Below are 24325 nucleotides of genomic sequence, written 5' to 3'. Positions count from 1 at the left end.
TAACACCAAGTTCTTAAAGCCTCCCTGCTCCTCTGCTCCCCAGATCCTCCTGCTTCTACCACAAACTCCCAATGGACAAAGCTGGGTGCAAGCATTTCGCTTTTTCTGCATACTGAAGGACAGGTTTCAGACAAAGCTCTCCTGCAAGCTTTACTCTGGTGGTCAGGAAAAGCAAGTTTTGGCTGCTTGCAAGTCCAAACCTGCATTTTTCCTGACTTTTCACTCTCACACACTCATTCTCCATGAGACATATAAATTCCTGCTGCTCCTTTTGTACTGCAGTCTTCAGTAAAGGATTGAGAATGAAAATAATGGAGAGAAGACCTAAACGAGTCAAAGACAAACAATATCAACAGCTGCACAAGATATCCAGAGTTTTATGAACCATAAAAGAGGTTTTATTCATTCTGAAAGTAACAGTAAAGTCATTACTGCATGTACCTGAACAGCATGTGCAGTGTACACAGAACTGCTGCTTTATGGCACAATGAAGAAAAAACAAGATTGCAGCAACACAGGTAATGATTTGGAAAGAAAAATTATAAGCACCATGGACACAGGGTTTGCTTGCTGGCATCAACAGATCCCAGGACAGGCAGCAGAACTGAGATCATTAACACAGGATTATGCCACATACAGCAAAAATGATTAATCTTAAAGACACTAGTCCTGTCCCCACACCAGCTTGCTGAGGAAGGCCTCTGGATAAGCACAGCAGTGATTTCATGTGACTGGGGCACACCTATCAAACTGGGGTTGTTTTGTGGTATAAGGGGGGAACAATTCTGACAATTTAACTTCATCGTTTTTGGCAACTGTCAATTAAGGCACCTACAGGAGTTGCTTCAAGGATCCTCGTGGGTCCCTCCCAACCCAGGATTTATTCTACTGTCACTGCAGTATTCTCAGATGATCTGTTAATTGTCAAAACCACCTCTGAGATGCTGGGCTGAGCTGCAGACAGGCAGGACATACCACTGGCACTCCTACCAACACTCCATGAAGTAGATCCCCTTCTTAGGACACCTCTGACTTGCAGAACTAAAGCTGGTTCACTCAGTAAGGACAGCAATAGCACTCCTGTGCTAAGCTACCTCTCTCCATAAGGATTTTTGTGGTCTGGCATGTCACTTTGGATGGGGTTTAAGTGGCAATGTGAAGATCTGGAGCACGGATCTTCCCCCTCCAAGCAGGACACTGTTGGGTGCCTCCGCTTCAGTCTGTACCTCAGCCACACCAACAGCTCATCAGCTGCAGTCCTCTGAGGGGAAAATGCAATTAAACCAGAACTCAGTCCTCCCTCCCCACTAAAAGCATGGCAGAGCCTTCTGGCCCCACCAAATCCCAAACCACAAACCAGCCTTGCAAAAAACCCACAACGGCTTGATTGACTTTTGGGTCTCTTGGGTTTTCTCCCACAGATGAGCCAACACAGTGTTGAGGGGGCATTCACAGCTCCAAATCAAACTCCTCCTGTATTTCCAACTATTTAGCATTTAAAAGTTAGTAAGGACAAGCAGGGTGTCCCTCCCACACTGATCTGTCCTTTGAGGGAGGACTGAGGTGTAACCTTCAGGCGGGCACTGCCGTGCTGGCCAATTCCTTGTTGTTAAATTCAGTCTTTTGGAGGGGACAGAGAAGCATCTTGGAAGTGGTTGTAGTCGTGTTTTGAATCCCAGATTTGTATCCACCTGGAAAAGAATTAACAGTTTCAGCTTTCAAAGGCACATTGGGGATGTTGCTGAATGGAGTCAGTCTAAAAAGTTTCAGAGGATCAAAACAAAATGACCCTGCCAAGAGCTGCTGCTCTTGTGCAAATCCCAATACATTCCCTCTCCCAGAACCTACCAGGGGATTTGTTTTCTATCACAACAAAACTTCTGCTTCAATTACTAGACAAATTACAGGGAGAGAGACTGCTGAGAACTTGCAAATTCAGTTCCTGATTTTGGATTCCATTGAGGCTGGAGTGAGGCTTTGAAGCACTTTGAATATTGGTAGCTACATTACTCAGGCTGCAGGTTTATCCCTAGGATTCAGATTCCAAAGGAAATGACCTGCACCTCTTTTTACCAGAGCACCAGACACCCTCTCACAACCATAACTGAAAATATGCCTTAAAAACTGTCAGCTTCTATCCTAAGAGTAAATGGTATTTTCCATATGACACTGCATGGCAAAGTTTAGACATTTGAAGTAAATTACCCTAGGATAGCTGCTGGAATAAGGAGGATTATAGCCCCAAAGAGAAATGGGAATCCCCTCATGAAGTGCAAGGTGGCAGGGTAGAGAGAGTTGAACACTCCTGTAGCCACGAGTGAACACAGCCCTTCCACACAGGCAACAGAAGCAAAGAGAGCACCTGGAAAAGAGAGATAAGAGGTTAATGGTGAGATAGGCTGCTGGTTATTGCCTATAAACACCTGTAACACATCGCCCTCAGTGGATTCCGCCAATCTTTCCAAGGGTTTGCCATCAGAGAGGTGTGTGAATATCAAGTGTGGTAAGGTGGGACAGGACTGGCCTGGCACGTCCAGCCTGTGGCCAGGACAACCTCCCCAAGCTGCAGGATTTGTATCAGGAGATGACCAGGCTATTTTCCACCAGCTGGACTGTAAATGCTCCAGTCCAGGGCTCTATAGATCTATTTATTGCCAAACACCTCTTATCACTTGTTAAACATTAAGTACAGCAGAAGATTTAGCACCATAAATCTGCCATACGTGCCATTGCCATTCTAAAATAAGAAACATGAATTGTGCAAAATCACCTCTCAGTTGTCGCCACCTGGACTCCCTCCTCCCCCTGCCTGCCTCAGAGACATTCCTGTGCTGAGTTCCACAGCAAGTGCAAACCCTCCAAGCACATAACTGCACAAAAGGCAGATCTGCTCCTCCTACGGGTTATCCATGATCTTTCACCGTGGTCAATGATACAACCCTCCAACAACACCTGGTTCTTCCCACTGTTACTGATCTACAGAGCAAAGTTATGGTCAGGAGAATGACTCCTTTCTCCTCATTATATATTCCATTTTAATTCTTGCTGCTTGTAAATGTTTTGGATATAAATGTATGGATGAATGAACTATTCCTGTTTTTCTTCCCTTGTTCTCATCTCGGAAATGCAGCAAGTCTGAATCAAATAATGACAATTATTTGGGGGAAAAAAAAATACCTTGGGCCTGGGGGTGAATGCAGGGGCAAAGGAGTCCAGAGGAGCCAGGGAACTCCTAACCTCCCCAGAGTTTGGCTTCAATATTCTGAGAAAAAAGTGGTTAATTCCTTACCCTGTTCTGTCTCACTGACCAGCTTGGACAGCTTGGATCTGATGACTGGAGTGGCTGCCATGGAAAGGAACAGAATTCCATAACCTGTGAGCAAGACAGCACATTAGGAAAAGCTCAACTGAAAAATAAAGTCTCCCAAGTCAGTCCCAGAAATCTGCAGCTGCTGGCGGTGTCTCCCTGCCAAATTCAGACACAATCTACTCTCCTGGATCTCACTTCAGTCTGTGTCTGCAGTGTGATACAGTTCTGGGAAGCCTGATGTTCTAGGAACTACATGGATGCACTTCCAACTTCAGTGTTTGGCCAGCCCTGCCCTTAGCAAGCCACAGTTTTGTTGGAGCACGAGGCAGAACATCCTCACGTGCCTGAACTCCCCGTGAAGCACACTACCAGCATCAACTTGCCAAAACCCTGAGAAACAGGGATTCAAGCCTTCAGCATCACCTGTAAACATCAGTGGCGTTGTGGTAGCGAGGGAAATCACCACCAGCCCAGCAATGTTGGAGATCAGTCCTATCTCAGCCACCCAGGTGTCCTCAAGGCAGAGCTGCAGCAGCCTCAGCCCCGCCAGGCTGCTCAGGTAAGCCAGGTAGCTGGCGGCCGAGCCGTACCCGATCAGGTCAGAAGCCCAGCAGAGAGGGAAGCCGAGCTCATACAAAACATAGAGGTCCTTGGCTCCAAAATGCACCGTGACAATCAGAAAGAAAGCCAGGGAGTACAGAGCCAGCTTCCACCTAGAGCTCAGGTGCTCTGGGGCCGTGTACAGCCTGTACACAGCCTTGTAGTGGCTGAGCGTGAACAGCTTGGCCGCTTTCTTCTGCTTCACCGACTCCCGGAGGAAGAAAGCGGCGTAGAGAGTGGCAGCAAGGCTGGCAGCAAAGGCCAGCCAGAAGGGGTTGATGTAGCCCTGGGCCTTGCGCCACTGGCCACCGCCGATGCTGGCCACCATGCCCGCGGTGCCCAGGCACGCCTCGAGGATGGCCACCCGGAACGTCCGCGCACGCCGCTCGCTGGTGTCGGCCACGTAGGAGAAGCAGCTGGCCAGGATCAGGTTGTAGTCGCCCGTGAGGCCGCTCAAGATGCGACCCAGGAGGAAGAAGGCGACGTGCAGCTCCAGGTACATGACCAGCAGGTAGACGGCTGTCTGCAGGGCCATGCCTGCGGCCGGCAGGATGAGCGCCGGGCGCCGGCCCACGCTGTCGCTCCATGGGCCAAAGAGAGTCACGGAGAACAGGCTGACGAAGAAGCCTCCCAGGTTGATGTACAGGTTCCAGTGGGACACCAGGGCTTCTACCTCCTGCAGGGGAAACAGGCGGCTGAGGAGCTCCAGCAGTACCCAGTGCCACACTGGGCTCCCCACTCCTCCTGGGGCTCCCCGCTTCCATCACGCTCCCCTTCCCCTCCGGGCCCCCTGCTCCCTTCGGAGCTTCACATTCCTGACCCTGCTTCCAGGGACTCCCAGCTCCTCTCAAGTTCCCTGTTCCCCTTGGGGCACCTCTCTCCCCCTGCTCCCCCACAGCTTCCCTCTCCCCTGGGACCCGCTGCCCACCGTCAGCTTCCACTCCCTCCGTGCCTCCCCGGTCCCACGGACTCTCCCCCGAGTTCTCCATCTGCACCGGGGCTCCCCCGGGCTGTCCCGGGGCCCCCCGTTTCCCCGGTGTCCCCACCTGCCGCAGGGGGTCGGCGGTCCCGTTGCTGTCCCCGCAGCCGGTGGAGTCGGTGCTGTTGCGGTCGCTGTAGCCGCGCTCGGCTCCCAGCCGGTCCCACAGGTACTGGGTGGCCAGCGGGCCCTGCAGCCCCAGCGACACGGTGGCCAGGAACAGCAGCGGCTCCACGGCCAGCAGCGCCGGGCAGCGCCGGCCGGGGGGCACCGGGGGCTCGGCGGGCGGCGGAGCGGCCATGGAGGGGCGGAGGCTCCGCCCGAACGGGAAGGGACAGACACGGCTCCTCCCGATCGGGACTGACACAGCTCCTCCCGATCCGGACTGACACAGCTCCTCCTGAACGGGACTGACACAGCTCCTCCCGATCCGGACTGACACAGCTCCTCCTGAACGGGAAGGGACAGACACAGCTCCTCCCGATCGGGACTGACACAGCTCCTCCCGATCCGGACTGACACAGCTCCGCCCGGGATGGTTCAAGTTCCACTCCTCCCGGAACCAGACCGATGGTCTCTGCCCGGAACGGGAGCGGCTCCGCTCGGAGCGATGCAGGCTCGGCTGGGAGCGATGCAGGCTCGGCTCGGAGCGATGCAGGCTCGGCTCGGAGCGATGCAGGCTCGGCTCGGAGCGATGCAGGCTCGGCTCGGAGCGATGCAGGCTCGGCTGGGAGCGATGCAGGCTCGGCTCGGAGCGATGCAGGCTCCGCTCCGCCCGGAACGGGAGCGGCTCGGCTCTCCCCGCCACCCGGGGGAACGCGGGCGCTCCCGAGACCCCTCGGTGCTGGCGCTGCAGCCAGCCCGGTGCTAAAGGTGCAGCCCTCAGGGGGTGATGCTCCACAAAACCATGCAATTGTTGAGGTGAGAAAAGCCCTCTGAGATCATCGAGTCCAAAAGCCACCGCTAAAACATGTCCCCAAGTGCCACATCTACACACTCCTAAATCCCTGCAGGGATGGGGGATGCAGGGATTGGGATCCCCTGCAGGGATGGGGCTCCACCACTTGCCTGGGCAGCCTCTGCTGGTGCCCAAACCCTCTGGGTGAAGAGCCTTTTCCTAAAATGCAGCCTAAACACCCTGACATTCCTTCATGCTGTTCCTTCGGGTCCTGTCACTGGTCACCAGAGAAGAGAGAACAGCCCCTGCCCCTCCAAAGCCTCTGAGGAGGAAGCTACAGAATGAGATGAAGGCTCCCCTCCGTGTTCTCCATGCTCAACAAACCAAGCAAAACAAAAATCAACATTTTAACTGCACTAGGATCAGCAAAATACTGTATTTAGCAATACATGCTCACTTCTACTTCGTAGCATGTTAGAAAATACTTCCTTTTATAAAGGACTTTATTTATAAAATAACTTATAAACTCATTTAAAGAAGAAAGTTTTGGCTGTGCTGTTTGGTTTCCTGTGAGGTTTGCCTACCTCGAAGAGCAGATAAGGAAGCAAAGACCAAGTTGTCCTTTAAATTCAAAGCACATAATCCAGAGTATTAGATTAACCCATTTATATAAACTCGAGCAGTTCCAAACTAATGTAAATTGGCATCACTCCTCTGACGGCACCAAGGTGCTCACGGGCCACAGGAAAAGCTTGAACAAGACACAAACCACTCATTTTGTAGTTAAGCACTTCTATAACTCATTTTTACCATCTTTGAGAGTATTGTGACTCACATGACAGTGGCAGCCATCTCTGTGGAGGTGATACTTTTAAAGAACAAGCACAATTCTTCAGCTGAGACCCTTCCACCATTGGTATTTTCACTCCATAAATGGGGCTTCAGCTGGAGGCCAACCTTTGTCTTCAGAGATTTAAGAACAAGGTGTTATTTTAGATTTCCATTGCAACCTTAGGGCATAAGAGTAAAAAAGCAGAAAAATGACCTTGCTGTTGGCTGCTTTTGCCACTACACCTTGTCAGGCAGTAATTAAACATTCAATGGATTCAAGATGTGAGGGAACAGAGTTAATTTGAAAGCGCTTTCTCATTCTTTTTGTACCAAGGATGAGATGCTAAAGCTCAGGGTTGGCACCAAGAAAAGTGATGCTGTTTGTTGTGAGCAATATGCCCAAACCCAGCTTGCAAATCTGGCAGCTGATTTTCCATCAGTAGCACTTTCTTGAGAGAGAACAAGCCCTGTCAGAAAAGGGATGAGAGGCAGAAACAGCAGAAGCTTTTTGTGGAGCTGACATCAGATGACCTAATGACCGTGCTTCCCTTTGTATCTCTCTTCTTGAGAAAGCTATAAACAGTACCAAGATGATTTATAAATTTCCAATAAAATGGAAATGTTATCATCATTACCTGAGGGATGTACTTGGATGATCCAACAAAGCCATCAATGTGGCATTAACAAGAAATACCCTTTGGACTTAAAATGATTTGTACTATTCCTGTAAATGTATGGAATCCAGTGATTCACAGGTTGTGTTTTGGGAGATGCCTGCAACTGAGACAAGAATCACTGGTAATTTCCCTGTAGCATCATTTCTTCTTAATTCTCCCCCAGCCAATACACCCTGCAAGTTCCCAAAGCTGTGCCTATAAACCTGCCAGATCAAAAATGTGGGGGGAAAAAAGCAAATAAAAAATAGCCCAGTGTCTGCAAAGGGATCCCTTGTAGCCAAGTCTTTCCCAATCCTCTAAAACCAAAGGTAAGGACTGTCAGTCCGGACTTCAAGTGGCATCTGGTGACAGCAGCTCTGCCCAGTGGGTTTTGCTACCCAAAGTGAATTTCTCAGTGAACAAACATAAACATCATAAACAATGATTACATTACATAAACATTTTACTCTGGTGTTTCTAATCCCTGTATTTGAGCATTGTAGATGCAGATGTCGTTTTCAGTGTTCCCTCGTATTTTTTGAAAATGGAAATAATTTTTCAACCTGTTTTGGAGGGAGCAGTTTCTCTTTCTTGATAGAAGGAATAATAGTACCTATTCAAAGAGAGCATAATTAGAGACCAAAACATTATATTTTTAAAAGTGTAGGTCGTTCCAGGATGCTTTCAAAATCCCACTTGCTCCACAAGGAGTTAAATCTCTAATGGATTTATCACCTTTCCGAAAGATTCTCTTGAGAAAGTTCCTGCTCTGACACTCTTTACTGTCTCCTCCCTTCTTTGTTCTCTTCCTTCTTTCTCCGATTACAGTTCCAAAAACAACACCCAATCTCCCGAGGTCAATGGTTAATATTCCCTGGTGTTTATATAGGCTCCAAGCAGCAGATTCCAGGCCGTTCAGCACTGGGCTAGCTCCAGCACCATGGCTTTCTCCTGGCAGGCAGTGCTGGCCTGCAGGAAATACCTCATCATCGTCTTGGTGCCCCTGGTCTTTCTCCCTCTGCCTCTGGTTCTGCCTACCAAGGTAAGGAATTTTTAGAGTTCAATTTAAAATGTCTCAGAGCTGCTCTTTTCAAGTGTAAAGAAGTTCTTTCTCAGAGCACCTGCATCTACTGCTTGGACATCTCTTTTCTTTTTTCCCTGAGCATATTGGGGTGATGTAAAACTTTGGGGCACAGATGGATGAGCAGCAGCATCTGTGATTGCATCTTCTAGAGGAACACTCAGTGACGTGAGGTTTTGTGACTCTTGCTTTGCATCTGGCTGATTTAGACAAGGACTTTCTATGCTGAAGATTACTGGTGTGGACCTAAAGCTCAATATTAATCCCCCTTTTCATTTTCTAACAGTGTTCAGTCCACATATTTAAATTTTTTTCCGTGCTTAGAAGAGGCATTTTTAGCCAGACAAGACATTCCGCTACATATGAGAAAATAACATGCATTTCAATCTTGCTTTAGCATATTTCTGTAAGAATCTTCCCAAACAAGGACTTTAAATTTAAAACACCAAGCTCTGGAAGACACCTGGCTCAGGGTTCCTGCAGGAAAAGTTGACTGGGGAGCTGTAGTATCTGGGCAGGTATTCCTGGGGCATTGTTCATTTAAAGAGAGAGCTGGGAGCTGACAGACTCCCAGTCTTCTGCTGCTTCTTCATTGTTTCTTGCACTCCCAACCTCTTCATGCAGAAAGATCTAATCTCTGGTCTCTTATTACAGCCCCAGCACCACGAAGGAGCTCGTCCCAAACTGCCCCTCCTGTCACTTCTCTTTGGACACCAAGTCCTAACTCCTCTCTCTGGTCTCACCCTCCCAGTTCCTGCTGATTCCCAGTTTAGGCTCCTTCTCCAAGCTTCATTCCCCACCTCCCTAACTCTTCCCTGCCTGTCCCAAAGCTCTGTCATCCTCACAGCTCTGTTGAGTGTGGCAGCTGGTCAGGTGTGGCCTCTCATTCCCTCGCTGGGTAAATAAAATAGTTTAAACTATTACTTAAGAGCTTGCTAGGAAGAGGGGGAAAAAAATAAAAAGTACCTTTTTTTTGCTAGTTAACTTTTCCATAGGCAAAGGAGTTACTGAAGTGAAAAGAGATCAGGATCAGGAAAGTTCTAAGGAGACAGAGTTGGGTTTGTTGGTTTTTTTTTTTTTGTCCTGAGGCCACGAGTTCAAGCTCACTTGCTGGAGGCATTGTTACATACAGTGAGTCCTTGGAGTTACCTGTGCTATGATTTAGCAGTCTTGGTTCAGTTCCTCTCTGAAAATGACTCTCTCTGCTTTCTGTGCAGTCAGCAACAGGACAAAAATTGAAAACATGCTGGATTTTTCCCTCTGTGACTTAAGGGAACTTTAGGAAGGGGTTTTTGGGGTTAAAGTTGTGCACTGTGCCACTTCTGAGCAGGAAAAGCTGGTGCCTCTGCACACAGTGTGTGAGCCAGCAGCTACAGGGTGGAATTTCACTTTTTTTCTATTCTGTTGATCTATTAACCTGCCCTATAATGACATAGCACTGGACACTGAGCTATTATAATTGAGAGCAAACCATGCTAAAAATCTTACTTAAAGGCAGACGAATGTCCTTACAGGATGGCCGACTTTGGGAAAACACTTTTCCCATTTTTACTGAGAGCCTGTTCGCAGAAGGATGGAAGGCAATGGCACTGTTCCTACAAGACACACCCAAAATCTCTGATAGGGTCTCTCAAAAGGCATTTGTCTGTGTTTTTTAATAACAAAAATGGAGAAAAAGGATTGTCAAAAGTGCAAATTGCTCTCAGTGATCAGCAGGATGAATAATTGAGGTTCTTGATTCTCTCGTTCAAAAATAAGGCTCAAAAAGGAATATTTTTGTGTCTTTGGGAATCCCTCAGACTTACTTCTTCAGCCTGGCTGCTTTGGTAATTCTCACCTAGACTGCTGTCTTCTCTCCTCTGTGCTGCTCAGCTCCCTGCTTTCCCTTTCCCTTCAGCAGCTCTGGAACCTCCACACCACATTCAGAATTCCTGAGTGCGTTCCAAAGCGTCCCAAATCCAATCCTGACACCCATTATTCTGGCTCCTTGGTTTAATCTTCTGTAATCCACCTCATCACTACACTTAATGTCATTCATACTGTCCAGTCCATTTTAGTGGACATCCTTTATCCCAGACCACACATCCATGGTTTCCTTCCTTTGGCTTCGGTGTCTCCAAGAATTTTTGCAAGTTCCAAAGTGCAGAAGACACCAAAACCTCCTCTTACTTTCTTCCTCGGCCCAATCAAATGCCACTGTTGTGACGAGTAATTTTGAATCTTTTCCGTGTACAGGGACTGACTTAAACATTTTTACATGAAATTTGGAGTGAATGGCCAAAGCAGAACTAAATCAAGGTTTTCTCAGAATAAGAGTGACATGAAATACAGGATCCCATTTTCCTCAAACAACCAAGACCAAGTCAGTGGAAGCTGAAATGATCTGCAGCCAGTCTGCCAGGGAGCCTTTCAAAGTTTCCACTAAGCTAAAAATCCAGTGAAAAGCTATAAAAGTATTTCCAGTACAAGGAGTCCAGGCTGTTGGGATTATCTGAGGTTCACCTGGGCCATGACCTGAAGCGGAAACAGGTGGAGAAGCCTTGACTGGATCCGTAACTGATTCTACAGCTCAAGGACATAAATACAGAATATAACACCATCAGCACAATCAAGAAGCCTTGATTTAGTGATGCCAATCCCTTATCATGAAAGGTCCAAAGTCACCCACGCTTCTTTACCTCTGGTACTATTTCTGCCCCTGCTGAAGGCCTCATCTTCTCAGAGTTCTGAGGAGATTGCTGTACAGTTTGTCATTTGATTAGGATCTGCATAGGTCAGAGGCCAGATGGGAGAGCAGCATGGGAAATAACCTTTTCTCTAATCCCTTTATCAGGCAGTGAATGTAATTATGGGGCCTTGGCTTCTGGAAAAGCTCCAGGTTCGATGTTCATCGTGTTCTGACTGGGTGTCCCCTTCCCCTGGCAGGAGGCACTGTGTGGCTATGTGATCATAGTGATGGCACTTTTCTGGTGCACAGAAGCCCTGCCTTTGGCTGTCACAGCTCTCCTGCCTGTCCTGCTGTTCCCACTAATGAATATCATGGATTCAACAACAGTAAGAGTTCTCACTCCATGTATTAATCAGTCAGCTGCTTTTACTCTGGGATTATTCCCCAGCATTATATTATGACCATCATCATAATCACTATATTTATATGATTGATATTATTATTATTTTATTTTACTTAAATTTTATTATTCCTTTTACTGTTCTCTGTCATCTCCCTGGACTAGACCTTGCATGAGCCCAGAGTGAGCTCTGGGTGGAGCTGCTAATCTGAAATCAAAGCAAATTCCCCGTCCAGACACAACCCAGAGTTACTCCCTGCTGATGCCTTTGGAATAAACTCCCTCAGAAAATGCCCCCTCTCTCCTGTGACTCTTCCCTCTCCGTTCTCCCCGCTCCCAGGTGTGTCGGGAGTACCTGAAGGACACCAACATGCTGTTCCTGGGGGGGCTGATGATGGCCATTGCCATCGAGAACTGGAACCTGCACAAGCGAGTGGCTCTGAGGGTCCTGCTCATCACAGGTGTCAGGCCAGCCCTGTGAGTTACACTGGTGCAAATGCTGTGGGATAAAGGATTTTATGGCCTTAGATCCCCATTTCTGATGGAAATCCACAAATCTTGCCCTACAAATGCTTTCCTACAGCCCAAGTGAGTTAGTGCCTGAGCAAACCTTGGGGATCCTTTGAGGTGTTACACTCCTGGTGTGTCTTTTTGGGTTTTGGGTGGTGGGTTTTCTAGTTTTGTTTTTTGTTTTTTTTATTCCAAAAGGGTTTTAGGTGGAGAAATAGCAACAAGAGAGTCAATGCTGGAAAAAGAAGGCTGGTGCCAGGCTGGGCCTGGAGCACAGCTTTGGGCAGTCAGGAAAAACCTCAGCTGGAATACAGAAAACATGGACACTCTGTCTGCTGATGACTGAAAAGAGAAGAGGAAATACTGGGGTGCTTGTTTGGAAAACAACAAATGTTTTCCAGACTAGAACTTTAAGCCATGCACAGGCTACATCACCCTGTTTAATCTGTTTCAGCTCATAAGAAGAGGGAATGCTGTAGGAAATTACAAAGTGATAGAATAAAAATGCATACAAGATAAACCCCTTTTCATCTGATATATAATCTACATCTCATCTAAAGAATAATTTTGAGACAAATAACAGAGTAATACTGAAACGAGGATTAGAATTTTAGATGAGAAAGAAGAGGATTGTAAATAATAGAGGTGGGATAAAATAACAAGAGAAAGAAAAAAAAGATATCATCTTCCCTATGGCTTAAACTGATTGCCATTTGGGATCAAATTCAGCTTGCAATTCCTCTTCAAAATATATTATAATGCACTAACATGTGTTATTGAGAAATGTCTTCTCCAGAAGGATGTGGAATAAGCAGGATGTGACTGGATAAACTGCTTGCTCCAAGCCACCACATTCCACTTTCTTAGCCATAAGAATGTCAAAAAAATTGGTTGAAAAAGAAAAATTATCTTAAATCTTAACTATGTCTCTCACAAAACAGACCAGGGCAGGAGGAAGTGCTGGGTGGGGATTGCTGAGCATTTTCCAAACCCAGCATTAGTAGCTGACTCTTTGTAACAAAAAATAAAGAGCATTGCAGGGCTGAGTTCTGATCCAGCTTTTCCAAACCTTCTTATTTCAGGCTCCTGATGGGTTTCATGGTCGTGACAGCCTTCCTGTCCATGTGGATCAGCAACACAGCCACCACTGCCATGATGGTCCCCATAGCACAGGCAGTGATGGAGCAGCTGCACAAGTCAGAAATTGAGTCTGGCACCACTGGCCAAGGGTCTGAGCACACCAACAAAGCCTTTGAGCTGCAGGAGAAGTCACCTGACAGCTTCAAAGAACCAGAGGAAAAAGGTGAATGGGTTGTGGGTGGTTTTCTCTTCAGGTTGATGGAGGATGACCTGGTGCTTTCTTCTGTCATAGCAATTCCTTTGTTAAAATTCTAAAAGAAGGTTGTCCCCAAAGCATCCTGACTGCACCACACAGCACTGCTGAGGCTCTTCCAAGAACCAGACAGAACTACAGTGAGCTACTGGCTTGGCTGAAGTTAAATCAAAAATACAAAGAGGTTATAGCTACTCAATAAAAAGACAAAAAGTACAAATTCTCCAATTTCCAGGGGAAGATTTTACATCAGGCTTCCTATCTCCCTGCATATTTATGTCTGTTCAATTATTATCTACTGTGTAACTTATAACAGGGAATTCCCAAGGGAAAATTTCTGGCCCATTTCCAGCTGGAAGGTTAGGGATTAAAATGATTGTTCTAATCCAAAGGTACACAATCAAGCAACAATAGCTCTTTATCAGCTGTCTTGCCCTTCTCCTCATTTTTGAGGTGGTTGCAGTGTTTCTGAACATGAACCTCAGTGCCAGCACACAGGAAAAGTTCCCTTCAGCCCAGCTCCTCCAACTCTGCTATAATTCCCTGAATTCTTGCCTCACCCCCCTGTTCAGGACATCGCCCTCATTCACAAGGAAGTGTCAGCAGTGGGTTCAAACTTTATCACACATTTCAAATTCCCCTCTGAAAAAACTGTTCTGTGTCAAGACAACCAGCGAAAATGGGCAGAAGGTCAAAAAATTAACAATGCCAGCCTTAAAATGAAGAACTCTGGGTTCCTTCAGCTGTGAATCCATTGTGTTCTGGCCTTGAAATATTAAATAATGCAGGCCCAAAGCCTTTTCCTGTCCAATATCCTCCTGCATCTCTTGTTCCTTGGCATCTAGGTAATTCTCATGTCCTGACAGTGGAGGAAGAGAGTAAGAGAGCTGAAGAGATTGAGAAGAAACATTTGAATCTCTCCAAGGGAATGTCCCTCTGCATTTGTTACTCATCCAGCATCGGAGGGATCGCCACTCTGACCGGGACAACACCAAACCTCGTGCTGCAAGGACAAGTTAATGAGTAAGTCTGGGATTACATACCCCCAAAAGTGCAGCACTGTGCTGCAGCTGACTCCCAGGCAGCTCAGAGAAGGAAAATATCGGTCTGGTCCCTTTCCTGGGAGCTGCTTTTCCTTCCTGGACCACACTGAACCTCCCCTTTGCTGACTCATTAATGGAGGACAAAAGAGAATGTGGAATTCTGGATGTTAACAGCCACCTGCATTTTCCAGCCTCTTTGAAGACAACGGTGGCATCATCAACTTTGCCTCCTGGTTCTCCTTTGCCTTCCCCACCATGGTGCTGCTGCTGATTTTGGCGTGGATTTGGCTGCAGATCCTGTACTTGGGCTTCAAGTGAGTTCCCCTGAGCCCCTGGGGCTCTGATCAAGGGCTGGTCCAACACCAGGAACCCTTTTATTGATGTGAAAAATCACACAGGAGTGACAAAGCCACGGCACACCAGAGAGCAGAACAGAACTCCCGGTGCCTGTTAAAATTCTGTGAGTTTTTCTTCGAGGGATCTGATCAAACCTTAGCTAAATGTACTCTGTAAATGAAAATAGGGAGCTCTGAGTGCACATGACCTGTTCTGCAGCATTGCTGTCGTGTCCTAGGAGATTGCTGTGCTCCAGAGCAGGAAATTGATTTCTACAGAGAGCTGGTAAATGCCTTTGTGACCAGGGCTGCTCCAGACCTAGATTAGTTCTGTGCTAGTTCTGGTGCAGATCACCCAACACCACCAGTTTGCATTGCCTGCCTGTTTAATTCTCAGCTTATCGTGTTTCTATTATCCCAACTTCCCTAATTTTACATGGAATGAGTGCTGTTACACCTGAAATGGTATTCTTGCCTTCAAATCCCTCCTTTCAAATTCTCATTATCAATTTAAAAAGCTCTTCCCAGTGATCAAGCAGCCTTGTCAATCACATTAACATTGTCCCAGTCTAGTGGAAGGTGTCTCTGCCCATGGCAGGAAATTGGAATTAAATGGAATTTAGGGTCTCTTCCAACACAAACCATTGTGTGATTCTGTAATTTTTTTCCTCATGTGCCCAGATATCTCACTTCTTTACATTTAAATAATGAGCTTTTATGGGCAGGAAGCTTTTTTCTCGTCATCTTGCCAAGACATGCAGCTCCTACCCACCATGGTTGCAAATTATAATATATTTAATTTCAATATTCATATGTAAATACATAGAAAGGCATTATGATTGAGTACAAAATTTAGATTTTTAACTCTCGAATTTCTCTGACATTTCTCATCCGTTTTCTTCCAGTTTTAAGAAGAATTTTGGTTGTGGTGCCAGTCCTGCTGCCAAGGCTAAGGAGAAACAGGCCTATGAAACCATCAAGGAAGAGAGCAAGAAGCTGGGCAAAATGAAATTTGCAGAAATAGAAGTTTCAATCCTCTTTGTTCTCCTGGTGCTGCTGTGGTTTACAAGAGAACCTGGATTCATCCCAGGCTGGGCAACTGTTCTCTTCAACCAAGAAAACACAAGGTAGTGCCACTTCTCCTCCTCACTTTGAATAAAAATGGAGCTGGCTGGATTTTACCCAGCTGAAAACACATCTGAATAAACACCTGACTGCTCTATTGCAGCTATGTCACCGATGCTACGGTCGCCCTCTTCATCTCCATTTTGCTCTTCATCCTCCCTTCTGGCTTTTCCCACCAGGACAGAGATGAAGAGCAAACAGGTGAGTCCCTGAAGCACCAGAAATGGGCAGTCTGAATAGGTACATGGGAAATTTTCACATTTTTAGTTTACAAAGGAAACTTCAAATATTTAACAACAATTCAAGCTGCTCTTCTAGCTGTGTGCTTCGGGGTTGGCAAAGCACATATTGCATGAAATTCTCTGTTTCTCATCATTTAACTAATTAGGAAACTCTTATCCTAATTATCAGTGTTCCTGCTCCTGTTACACACATTTGTAAAGGATTCTGAGCTGGAATCTTCAGGAGGGAATACAGGACTTAAGAGAAACACACAGAGCTGTTGCCACACCTTTAACTCACCCTTCCTTGCCTCCTACTGTGCTTCTTGGAGCAGCTACAGATCATTCATTAGAGCTTTTGCAAGTCAAGTTTTAAAACCTTTGTTGGTGGTGCTCCCAGCACTTGCTTCAGGAGATCATTCCAGAGTTTGCTGACAGAAGGGATTCCTGACGCTCAGACCAAACTCACCTCCCACCAAGAAGTTTTCCTTTCTTTGGAGAGTCTAACACAGCTTCACCAAATCTCTTTTGGGTTCCAGAGGGCAGAGCAAAGTTCCGGGCTCCCCCAGCCCTCCTGGACTGGAGAAGCGTTCAGGAGAAGATGCCGTGGAACATCGTGTTCCTGCTGGGAGGTGGCTTTGCCTTGGCCAAAGGCAGTGAGGTAACATTCCTCAGCTCAGCTTTGTGTCCTCCTGGGTGCTTTCTTTGCTCTTTCTGCTGTCCCAGGACACAAGAGGGCACACTGGGAGCATCAAATGCTCCTTTCCCCGGCTCCTGGAGCTGGGACCATCCTTGGAATGCTGGGATCAGGACAAATCCTGGTTGTTCCCTGTGCCGTGGGATGGCACTGCCAATCAGGGCAGCACAGTTAATTGTGTTTCTAGAAAAGTGGTTGATTAAGAAACTGCCCCAACACCTTAAAGGTTTAAATAAAATGTAATTGATGAGGCCACCATGAGGAGATGATTTACCCAGGAGGGGTCCACAAAGTATTTCAAACCAAGGATTTATGGAAATAGGATTTAAATTAAACTGTTAGAAGAGAAATGTAGAGCTTGCTACAGAAATTTCAGGAGCAGAAAAAAAACATCTGCAGGAGTGAGCCCAGTGCTACACATTATTTTTCAGTAATGATTTGAGTGATGGAACAGACAATCCATTTATTAAAGCTATACACAATAAAGAAATTCTAAAAGGCTTCAAGCACCTAGAAGTACTAGCTTAGAATTCAAAGATCAAAATTAAAATGGAAAAGCACGTGTCTGGAAAAGGAAATATTTAATTTAATTATATGAATAATTAAAAATATTTTAATTTATCCTAGAATAAATAATCAAACACATAAAAGCTGCTGCAGAAAGCCCAGAATGACAGAGTGGATGCTGCTACTTCCCAGTGACTGACAAGGATGAAGGGTGTGAAAAGCTTCAGACAGTTCTTAAGATCTGAGGCAGTGTGATGAAATGACATTAAATCACTACAGCATGTGATAAAATATATATAAAAATATTTTAGGAAATTAATTCAAATATCTTTGCTTACATTAAAAAAAAAATGCCTCAAATACTGATCACGTACAAGTCATGATCTGAACAGAGAAATAATTATTTGCTGTCAATAATGCACTATAAATGCAGGATCTCCTACTTTCCAGTTCCTTGGATGGGAAATAATGGGGTTTTGTTGTTGTTGTTTAACCTGCTGAACAATCCAATGTGTTTTTCAGCAGTCTGCACCAGAACTGCTCTGGGAAGGGAGGGCTGAATCGTCATGAGAGCTTCACCAGGGCACAGATGTGGCTCTTCCCTGTGCAGCCTGGCACCCCTCTTTGCTGTGTTGCAGGAATCTGGTCTGTCTGAGTGGTTGGGCACGCAGCTGACGCCTCTGCAGAGCATCCCTCACCCAGCCATCGCCTTCCTGCTGTGCCTCCTCATCGCCACCTTCACCGAGTGCACCAGCAACGTGGCCACCACCACCCTCTTCCTCCCCATTCTGGCTTCAATGGTGAGCCCCAGCCTCTCAAAATACTCTTTATAAGGACATTCTTCAGCTCCTCAGCTGTCAAAATTAACTGGCTGGCAAAGCCAAGCGCTGCTTCCTGTACCCCATCAGGACTTAAAACAAAAACCTGAGTGTGCATATGCGAACACACACCGTGCTTAGCTCAACCTGTCTGAAATCACTGCTGGTGAAAAGCAAGGGATTAAATTCATTGGCATATGAAGACTTTGCCTTCTGGCCTAAACATGAGGTCACTGCCAGCTGTACTTGTTTTTTTCCAATTTGTTCTGCACGGGGACAGCACCAGCAGCAGCATTTCCTTGCCTGCAACATTCCATGACTGTATTTCACCCATTTCACCCCCACCACTGGCCTTCCAGAAGCCTCTGAAGGTGATAGCATGACCTAATTCAGACTTCTGCATTTCCACAGGAGATTCCTGTCGCTGGGGCAGGCAGAGTTCTGCAATCCTGGTTTCAGGTAGAAACTGGAATGAGCTCCTCCAAAATCTTTTTGCATCTTTTTGTACAGACTCCAGCCAACCCCTAAGCCAAAGCTCTCACCTTCAGAGCTTCACCTGCCTCCCCTGATAATTTAATTTTGTTCTTAACCAATTTGAAGCCAGAGTTTAGAGCTGAATATAAGCATTATTTATCCATTTATAACAACACAAAGCCCTGACCACAAAATCAATTCTTGCATTTGCTGCATAAAGATGCTGGAAGTGTCTAAAGCAGCGCCAAAATATGAGTGGCTGCAGTGTTTGAAGAAGAATGAGGCTTCTGACATGGACAAATACAATCAGATCTCTTCCAGAAGGTTTCTGTGCATTTCTAGGTATCAAAACCATCACCTCTGCTCTCTTTTTTGTGCACAGGCTGAAGCAATTTGCCTCAACCCTCTCTATGTCATGCTGCCCTGCACACTCTCTGCATCGCTGGCCTTCATGCTCCCCGTGGCAACTCCTCCCAATGCCATTGTCTTTTCCTATGGACAGCTCAGGGTTATTGATATGGTGAGGAAAAAGAAACCAAACAACGTTTTCTTTCCAGGATTTTCACCCCTAGGTTTGATCTTTCCTTTTCCCAGTGCTGGTTCTTCTTGGGGCAGCATTAGAAAAGTCGTGGTGCCCGGCTTATGTCAAGTGGAAAGGAGATGTGTGTGTGTGTAAAGAAAGGGTCACACTGTCTCTAATACACTCTGAGAATCTTATAAAGGTGCTAATGAGCTTTTAAAGAACAGCCAGGGCTTCTTGAAGATTCTATAATAAGAGCTGGGAATGTCTAACTGCTTGAAAAATCCAAATATAGAGCATGAGGGTGTCAAAGAGCCCTGTCACCTGGGCAGTCCTTCTGCAGGGACAGGGAACAGCCTGGCACATCTCACTGGGTGCCCTGACACCTCCAGAAATCACTAAAGACACAAGGACATCGGTGCCATGTCTCTTGATAACTTCCCTAACTTATCATTGACCCAAGAAGAAACCCAAAGTAAGTTAGAGAGAAATACCAGGTCAGAAGAGATGTGGATTAAAGGGATTTGGGGACTTGTAGTTTTAAGAGTTTTATCCAATGGAAACCTTTTGCTTTGTGCAAATTATGTTTGTGAGGAAAAACAACTTAAATGTAATTTGGTGGAGGTGTGAAAAAACCTCCAAAGAGAAAATCGAACCATGCAACCCATCCCAACCATCAAGGAAGGAAAAAAGTGCTCAGGGCTGCTAACAACGCTTTTCTTTTATAATTCTAGGCCAAAGCTGGGTTTGTACTCAACATTCTGGGAGTTCTGACCATCACTCTGGCCATCAACACCTGGGCTTCATCCTTGTTCCAGCTGCAAACCTTCCCATCGTGGGCAAACAAGACTGGGACCTGTCTGTGACGAGGGGAGGAGGCAGAACCACGGCTGCTCCTGCCAGAGCTGCAAGGACAGCAGGACTGTCACCCCCAGAGGCAGATGTTTAGAGAAAAGCCTGTTGTGTGGAAAAGGACAGGTGAAATCCTCCTGTTGATAACAGCAGTGATATTGCCCGGCTGCTGCTCGGGTTTGTCACCCCAGCAGGAGGACGAGGTGGATTCTGGCTTTCCAGCCCTCCCACCTTTAGATTTTCTGCCTCTGCAGGGGTGTTTGCCCCCAGTGCTTTTCCAGCAAGTCTGAAATCTGCAGCAAGTTAAAACAAAAAGAGAGGTGTGAATACAGGAAAGGAAGGAGAGAGACTCTGAGTTCCTGATTTCATGCACAGATCTGTGCTGTCACATCTCTCCACCTGTCTATGTGTAAATGTGCAAGGTGTACATGATTGTTCTGTACTGTGGGCACTGACAGCAAGCTGTGATCACTGAAAAATCACTGTCAGCCCATCCTATTTTGAAATATATTTATTTTCAGTCCCAATGTTAGGCATGTAAAAGATTATTTTTCTTCCAGAACATCTGCCCCAGTGTTATTTATGTCAGATTGCAGCCTGCAAGTTCATAATAAGACCTTTCCCTGAAAAGGAGAGAATCTCTATGTCCTAAAATATACAGGATTGCATTAAAGATTTATTTTTTTTAATGTACCCCTGTGTTCTGCAGTTTATTTTATTATAAATCACTGCTTTTGTTTTCCAGGTATCAACTGTTTGTCCATCTGCTCACTTGCAATATCTTTAAATAGTCACAGAAATCAGCATGGTTGATTTTCTCTTATCTTTAAAGTCATAATTACATTGTTATTATTACTGAGCCAAATATCTTGGAATGTCCAGCCCAAGATTGTCCTTGTTAAAAGCCTATTATGTAATCCTGTTCCATATCTAATCCCTATTCTGCTGGAGCTGACTTTCAGTAGCAGATAAATTCCCAATGACCAAACTGGCAAATATCCAAAGGCACTTTGCCAAAACAACCTCTCGCTGCCATAAATGAGGTTATGAGCAGTTATTCAATGTGTGCCCCTGAAGTCTGCTCTGAAGCCTCTGTTCTGCTGTTCCCTGCTTAAACACAAAGTGCATTTCTGAAATCCCACTCTGATGGCATCTCCATACTGGTTCCATGAGAAAATGACCAAATTTCACTCTAAAAGAATATTGTCCCTAAAATCTTTCTTTTTTTCTTTATCCTATGCAATGCAATTTTGACTCATAAAATGTCTGAATTCACTGACTTGCAGCATTTTTTTCCAGTTCCAAATATCCAGATAATTCTGGTGTCTGCTGGTCACTGATTCCTCAGCACTGATGGTTCCAGTGTCTGTGGAAATCACTGTCTTGGAAAGAGCAGCCTGGTGTTAATCCTGCTGTGGCTTTGACAGAGTTTTAATTTGATGTGAGATAGATATCCAGCAGAATATCCACAGCTCCAGAAGGAAAGGCATTTACTCTGTTGCTAATGAGCTCCTGGGTAACAGATTTCAATCACATAATGACTTGCTCAGGTCACTGCTACACCACTCTCCCCTTGCATCTCCCTCTATCAAATAACACCCAAATCTCTCTAAATATTTTCATTACCCTGCTCACCCTCTGTCTGAAGACTTAAAAAATGACAAACTGGAGCAGATGATTTGCTGAGAGCCTCTCCCTTCTCCCTCCCTTTGTCTCCAGCATCAGGGCAGTGTGTTCTGCTTTTGTTTGCTTTTTGTTTTCTTTGAAATACTCGCGCAGACTTTACCTGTCCTGCTAAATTACTGCTTAGCTAAGCAGGAAAGGTGGAATTCTTATAACATTTCCCATCAGCCTCTCCTTCCAGCCATTTTAAAACTGTGTTATGGTTCTTTGAAGTCTTTTCTATTAGTCTACATTATTCAGAGGCTGTGGTGTGCATAAAGTACCTGCAGGAGCACAGGTGCAATCTTTATGCCAATCTCAAGAAGAAAGGAGAGAGACATCAAGTAGCAAAGTGTCATGGGGCCAATGCATTAATGCTGGGTGTTCCACGTTCATTAACATGGGTGAGTACATGATTTAGCAGGGAATATCTGCAGTGGAAGTTACTCAGAGGGTGTGAAGATGACCAAATTCCAGAAAAAAATAGGAGTGAAAATCTGTAGGAGAGAGAAGAGAAGGGAAGAGAAGGGAAGAGAAGGGAAGAGAAGGGAAGAGAAGGGAAGAGAAGGGAAGAGAAGAGAAGAGAAGAGAAGAGAAGAGAAGAGAAGAGAAGAGAAGAGAAGAGAAGAGAAGAGAAGAGAAGAGAAGAGAAGAGAAGAGAAGAGAAGAGAAGAGAAGAGAAGAGAAGAGAAGAGAAGAGAAGAGAAGAGAAGAGAAGAGAAGAGAAGAGAAGAGAAGAGAAGAGAAGAGAAGAGAAGAGAAGAGAAGAGAAGAGAAGAGAAGAGAAAGAGAAGACCAGGACAGAAGGAGAACTGAGAATTTCATGACCACTTTCCACCTTGCAGCGGTGGTGGCACTGGACAGTTTATTGCCTTGGGTGTGTCTGAGCTCAGGACCAGTCAAGGTACAGCTAAATATAGTGTGCTTGTGCAAAAACCAGTAACACTATTAAAAATTTTCATAATTTTCTAAGCAAAGCAGGTAGAAAGTGTTTCTAAGCCCCATTATTACCCGGATCACCTTTGAAGGGTGGTTCCCCATTATGTTTCCAGATATTGCCCTCAAGGAGTGGCTCTATTTCCCATTGTGAGATCAAATTTCACAATCTGTTGTGAAACTGCCAGCTCAGCACCTGCTGTGCTCAGCTGGGATTCCCAGTGCAGCTCCCCAGCTCCGAGCTCACACCGATCTTGCTCTCCACAAGTGATAAATTTGGTAACAAGGTTGGGGGGGGATGTGTGTCTTTTTGCCTGCCTTGGCCTAAAAAGAGCAAAACCACAAAAGACAGGTTTCCCACAGTGTGTGGCAGTGAGTAAGTGGTGACTCCGAGTCACCTCCTCCATCCTCCCTGCAGTTATGGAGCTGTCCTGCCTCGCCTCGCACACACACACACGGCTTCTGCAGGCACACACACGCACTCTGAGGGATCAGGGAGGCCTTACCCCGCTAAAAACACACCATTTCTGTGACCACACCATAAAAGATGATGGTTTCTGGGCAGGCTCCTTGAAAAATCGCTTACATTTGGGAAAGGCACCTGGCCATAAACACCTCGGCAGCAATTTGTAAAGTGGCATGGGAGTGATGCAAGGGTCACTGAAATCATAAACAGACTTAACAGGACACATGGCAATTTGAAAGCTAAACCAGAATGAAGCCAGCACATCTTTCTAATCCTCAAATTGGTTTGGAGAAACCAAAAATTTGCTCCCAGTCACTTAAGAGGTATTAAAATGAGCTTTGTTGTATAGCACTGACATCTTGAAATGTGTCCAGGACATACAACTCAATTCCTAAACCTCCATTAAAAATAAAAGGAAATAAATAAAAACCACTTGCAAGGACACCTTATCATAAAATGGACATGAAATAATTCTCAAAAAGGTGAAAATTATTTTTAGCAAACAAACAGAAACATGAGGTTGTGTGTTTTATTCAATAATTAGCAGCATGTGGGTAAGTGTGGACCTTTCTCCAGGAGCTGTAAAAGCTGTTCCACTTGTGTCCTTGAGGAAATTCCTCCCTTGGATAACTATGGCATGTTGGCAGCTGTGTGCATCTCCATTTGGTTTATTTTATTTTAGGAATACAACTCTCTGCTCTCAATTAGCCCACTGGATTTAGTGCTTGCCAAAGCAGAGTTTAAACCCTCTGCAATGAGGAATAACTGAAGTACAGAGAGCAGAAACACAAGGACTTAAGAAACACATAACTTGAAATCATCTGGGAATTTCACAACCCTCATTTTGTTTTTTTTTCCCAACATGGGACCAATAAAACTATTTACAACTTGATTCACTGAACTTTATGGCTTGAGTTAGTAATGACCAAGGTGCCAAAGTCTGGAAATGAAGTGGTTTGGATGTACTAATCACCTGGTGTCCAAACTAACAACTGTTTAATGGAACTTAATCACTACTGTCAATGCTGGGTATTTTCTCCTATTAAGGAAACATTTAGTATTATTTATCCTTTAATCATATTAACACACCAAAACCATCCAGGAGGTTCAGCTTCTCTCCCCACGTGTCCCCTGCTGGGTGCAGACACTGCACCAGGCCATGCCCAGGGTCCCCAAATCCAGGACAAGCACCTGGTCTGGTGTTGATTTTCCTTAAAAATCTCCTTAAACGAGGAATGAAACAAGAGAACACCTTTCAAAAGCAAAGCAGGGCAGCAGAGTCAAAAAAAATAATAAAATGTATTAAAATGGTCCATATGGAAAAGAAAAAACAAAACAACAAACCAGACTAACTTGAAAATAGAGAAGGAACGGAATGATTAATTCAAGGGTTCAACACATAT

The 24325-nt window shown here is 45.6% G+C and overlaps 2 protein-coding genes across 2 annotated transcripts; one reads left to right on the top strand and one right to left on the bottom strand.

The window, feature by feature from the left end:
- Window positions 1-401: 401 nt before the first annotated feature.
- Window positions 402-5259, bottom strand: SLC46A1 (solute carrier family 46 member 1). Its single transcript, XM_005525950.3, has 5 exons — window positions 4957-5259; window positions 3734-4586; window positions 3290-3373; window positions 2206-2362; window positions 402-1691 (listed from the first exon to the last, which is right to left on the bottom strand). The coding sequence occupies exons 1-5, from the start codon at window positions 5188-5190 to the stop codon at window positions 1616-1618; spliced, it is 1404 nt and encodes a 467-aa protein (XP_005526007.2). The 5' UTR covers window positions 5191-5259; the 3' UTR covers window positions 402-1615.
- Window positions 5260-8209: 2950 nt separating this feature from the next.
- On the top strand, window positions 8210-20422 carry SLC13A2 (solute carrier family 13 member 2). Its single transcript, XM_005525949.2, has 12 exons — window positions 8210-8316; window positions 11281-11409; window positions 11764-11900; window positions 13016-13236; window positions 14112-14289; window positions 14501-14623; window positions 15550-15771; window positions 15873-15970; window positions 16530-16651; window positions 17833-17994; window positions 18869-19006; window positions 19741-20422. The coding sequence occupies exons 1-12, from the start codon at window positions 8215-8217 to the stop codon at window positions 19870-19872; spliced, it is 1764 nt and encodes a 587-aa protein (XP_005526006.1). The 5' UTR covers window positions 8210-8214; the 3' UTR covers window positions 19873-20422.
- Window positions 20423-24325: the final 3903 nt, after the last annotated feature.

The sequence above is a fragment of the Pseudopodoces humilis genome, chromosome 23, assembly GCF_049639895.1.
Source record: "Pseudopodoces humilis isolate 2021_Gansu_Grassland_sample_001 chromosome 23, ASM4963989v1, whole genome shotgun sequence".
Lineage (NCBI taxonomy): Eukaryota > Metazoa > Chordata > Aves > Passeriformes > Paridae > Pseudopodoces > Pseudopodoces humilis.
The sequence above is the reverse complement of the archived record's forward strand: the minus strand, read 5'-3'. Positions and strand labels throughout refer to the sequence as shown.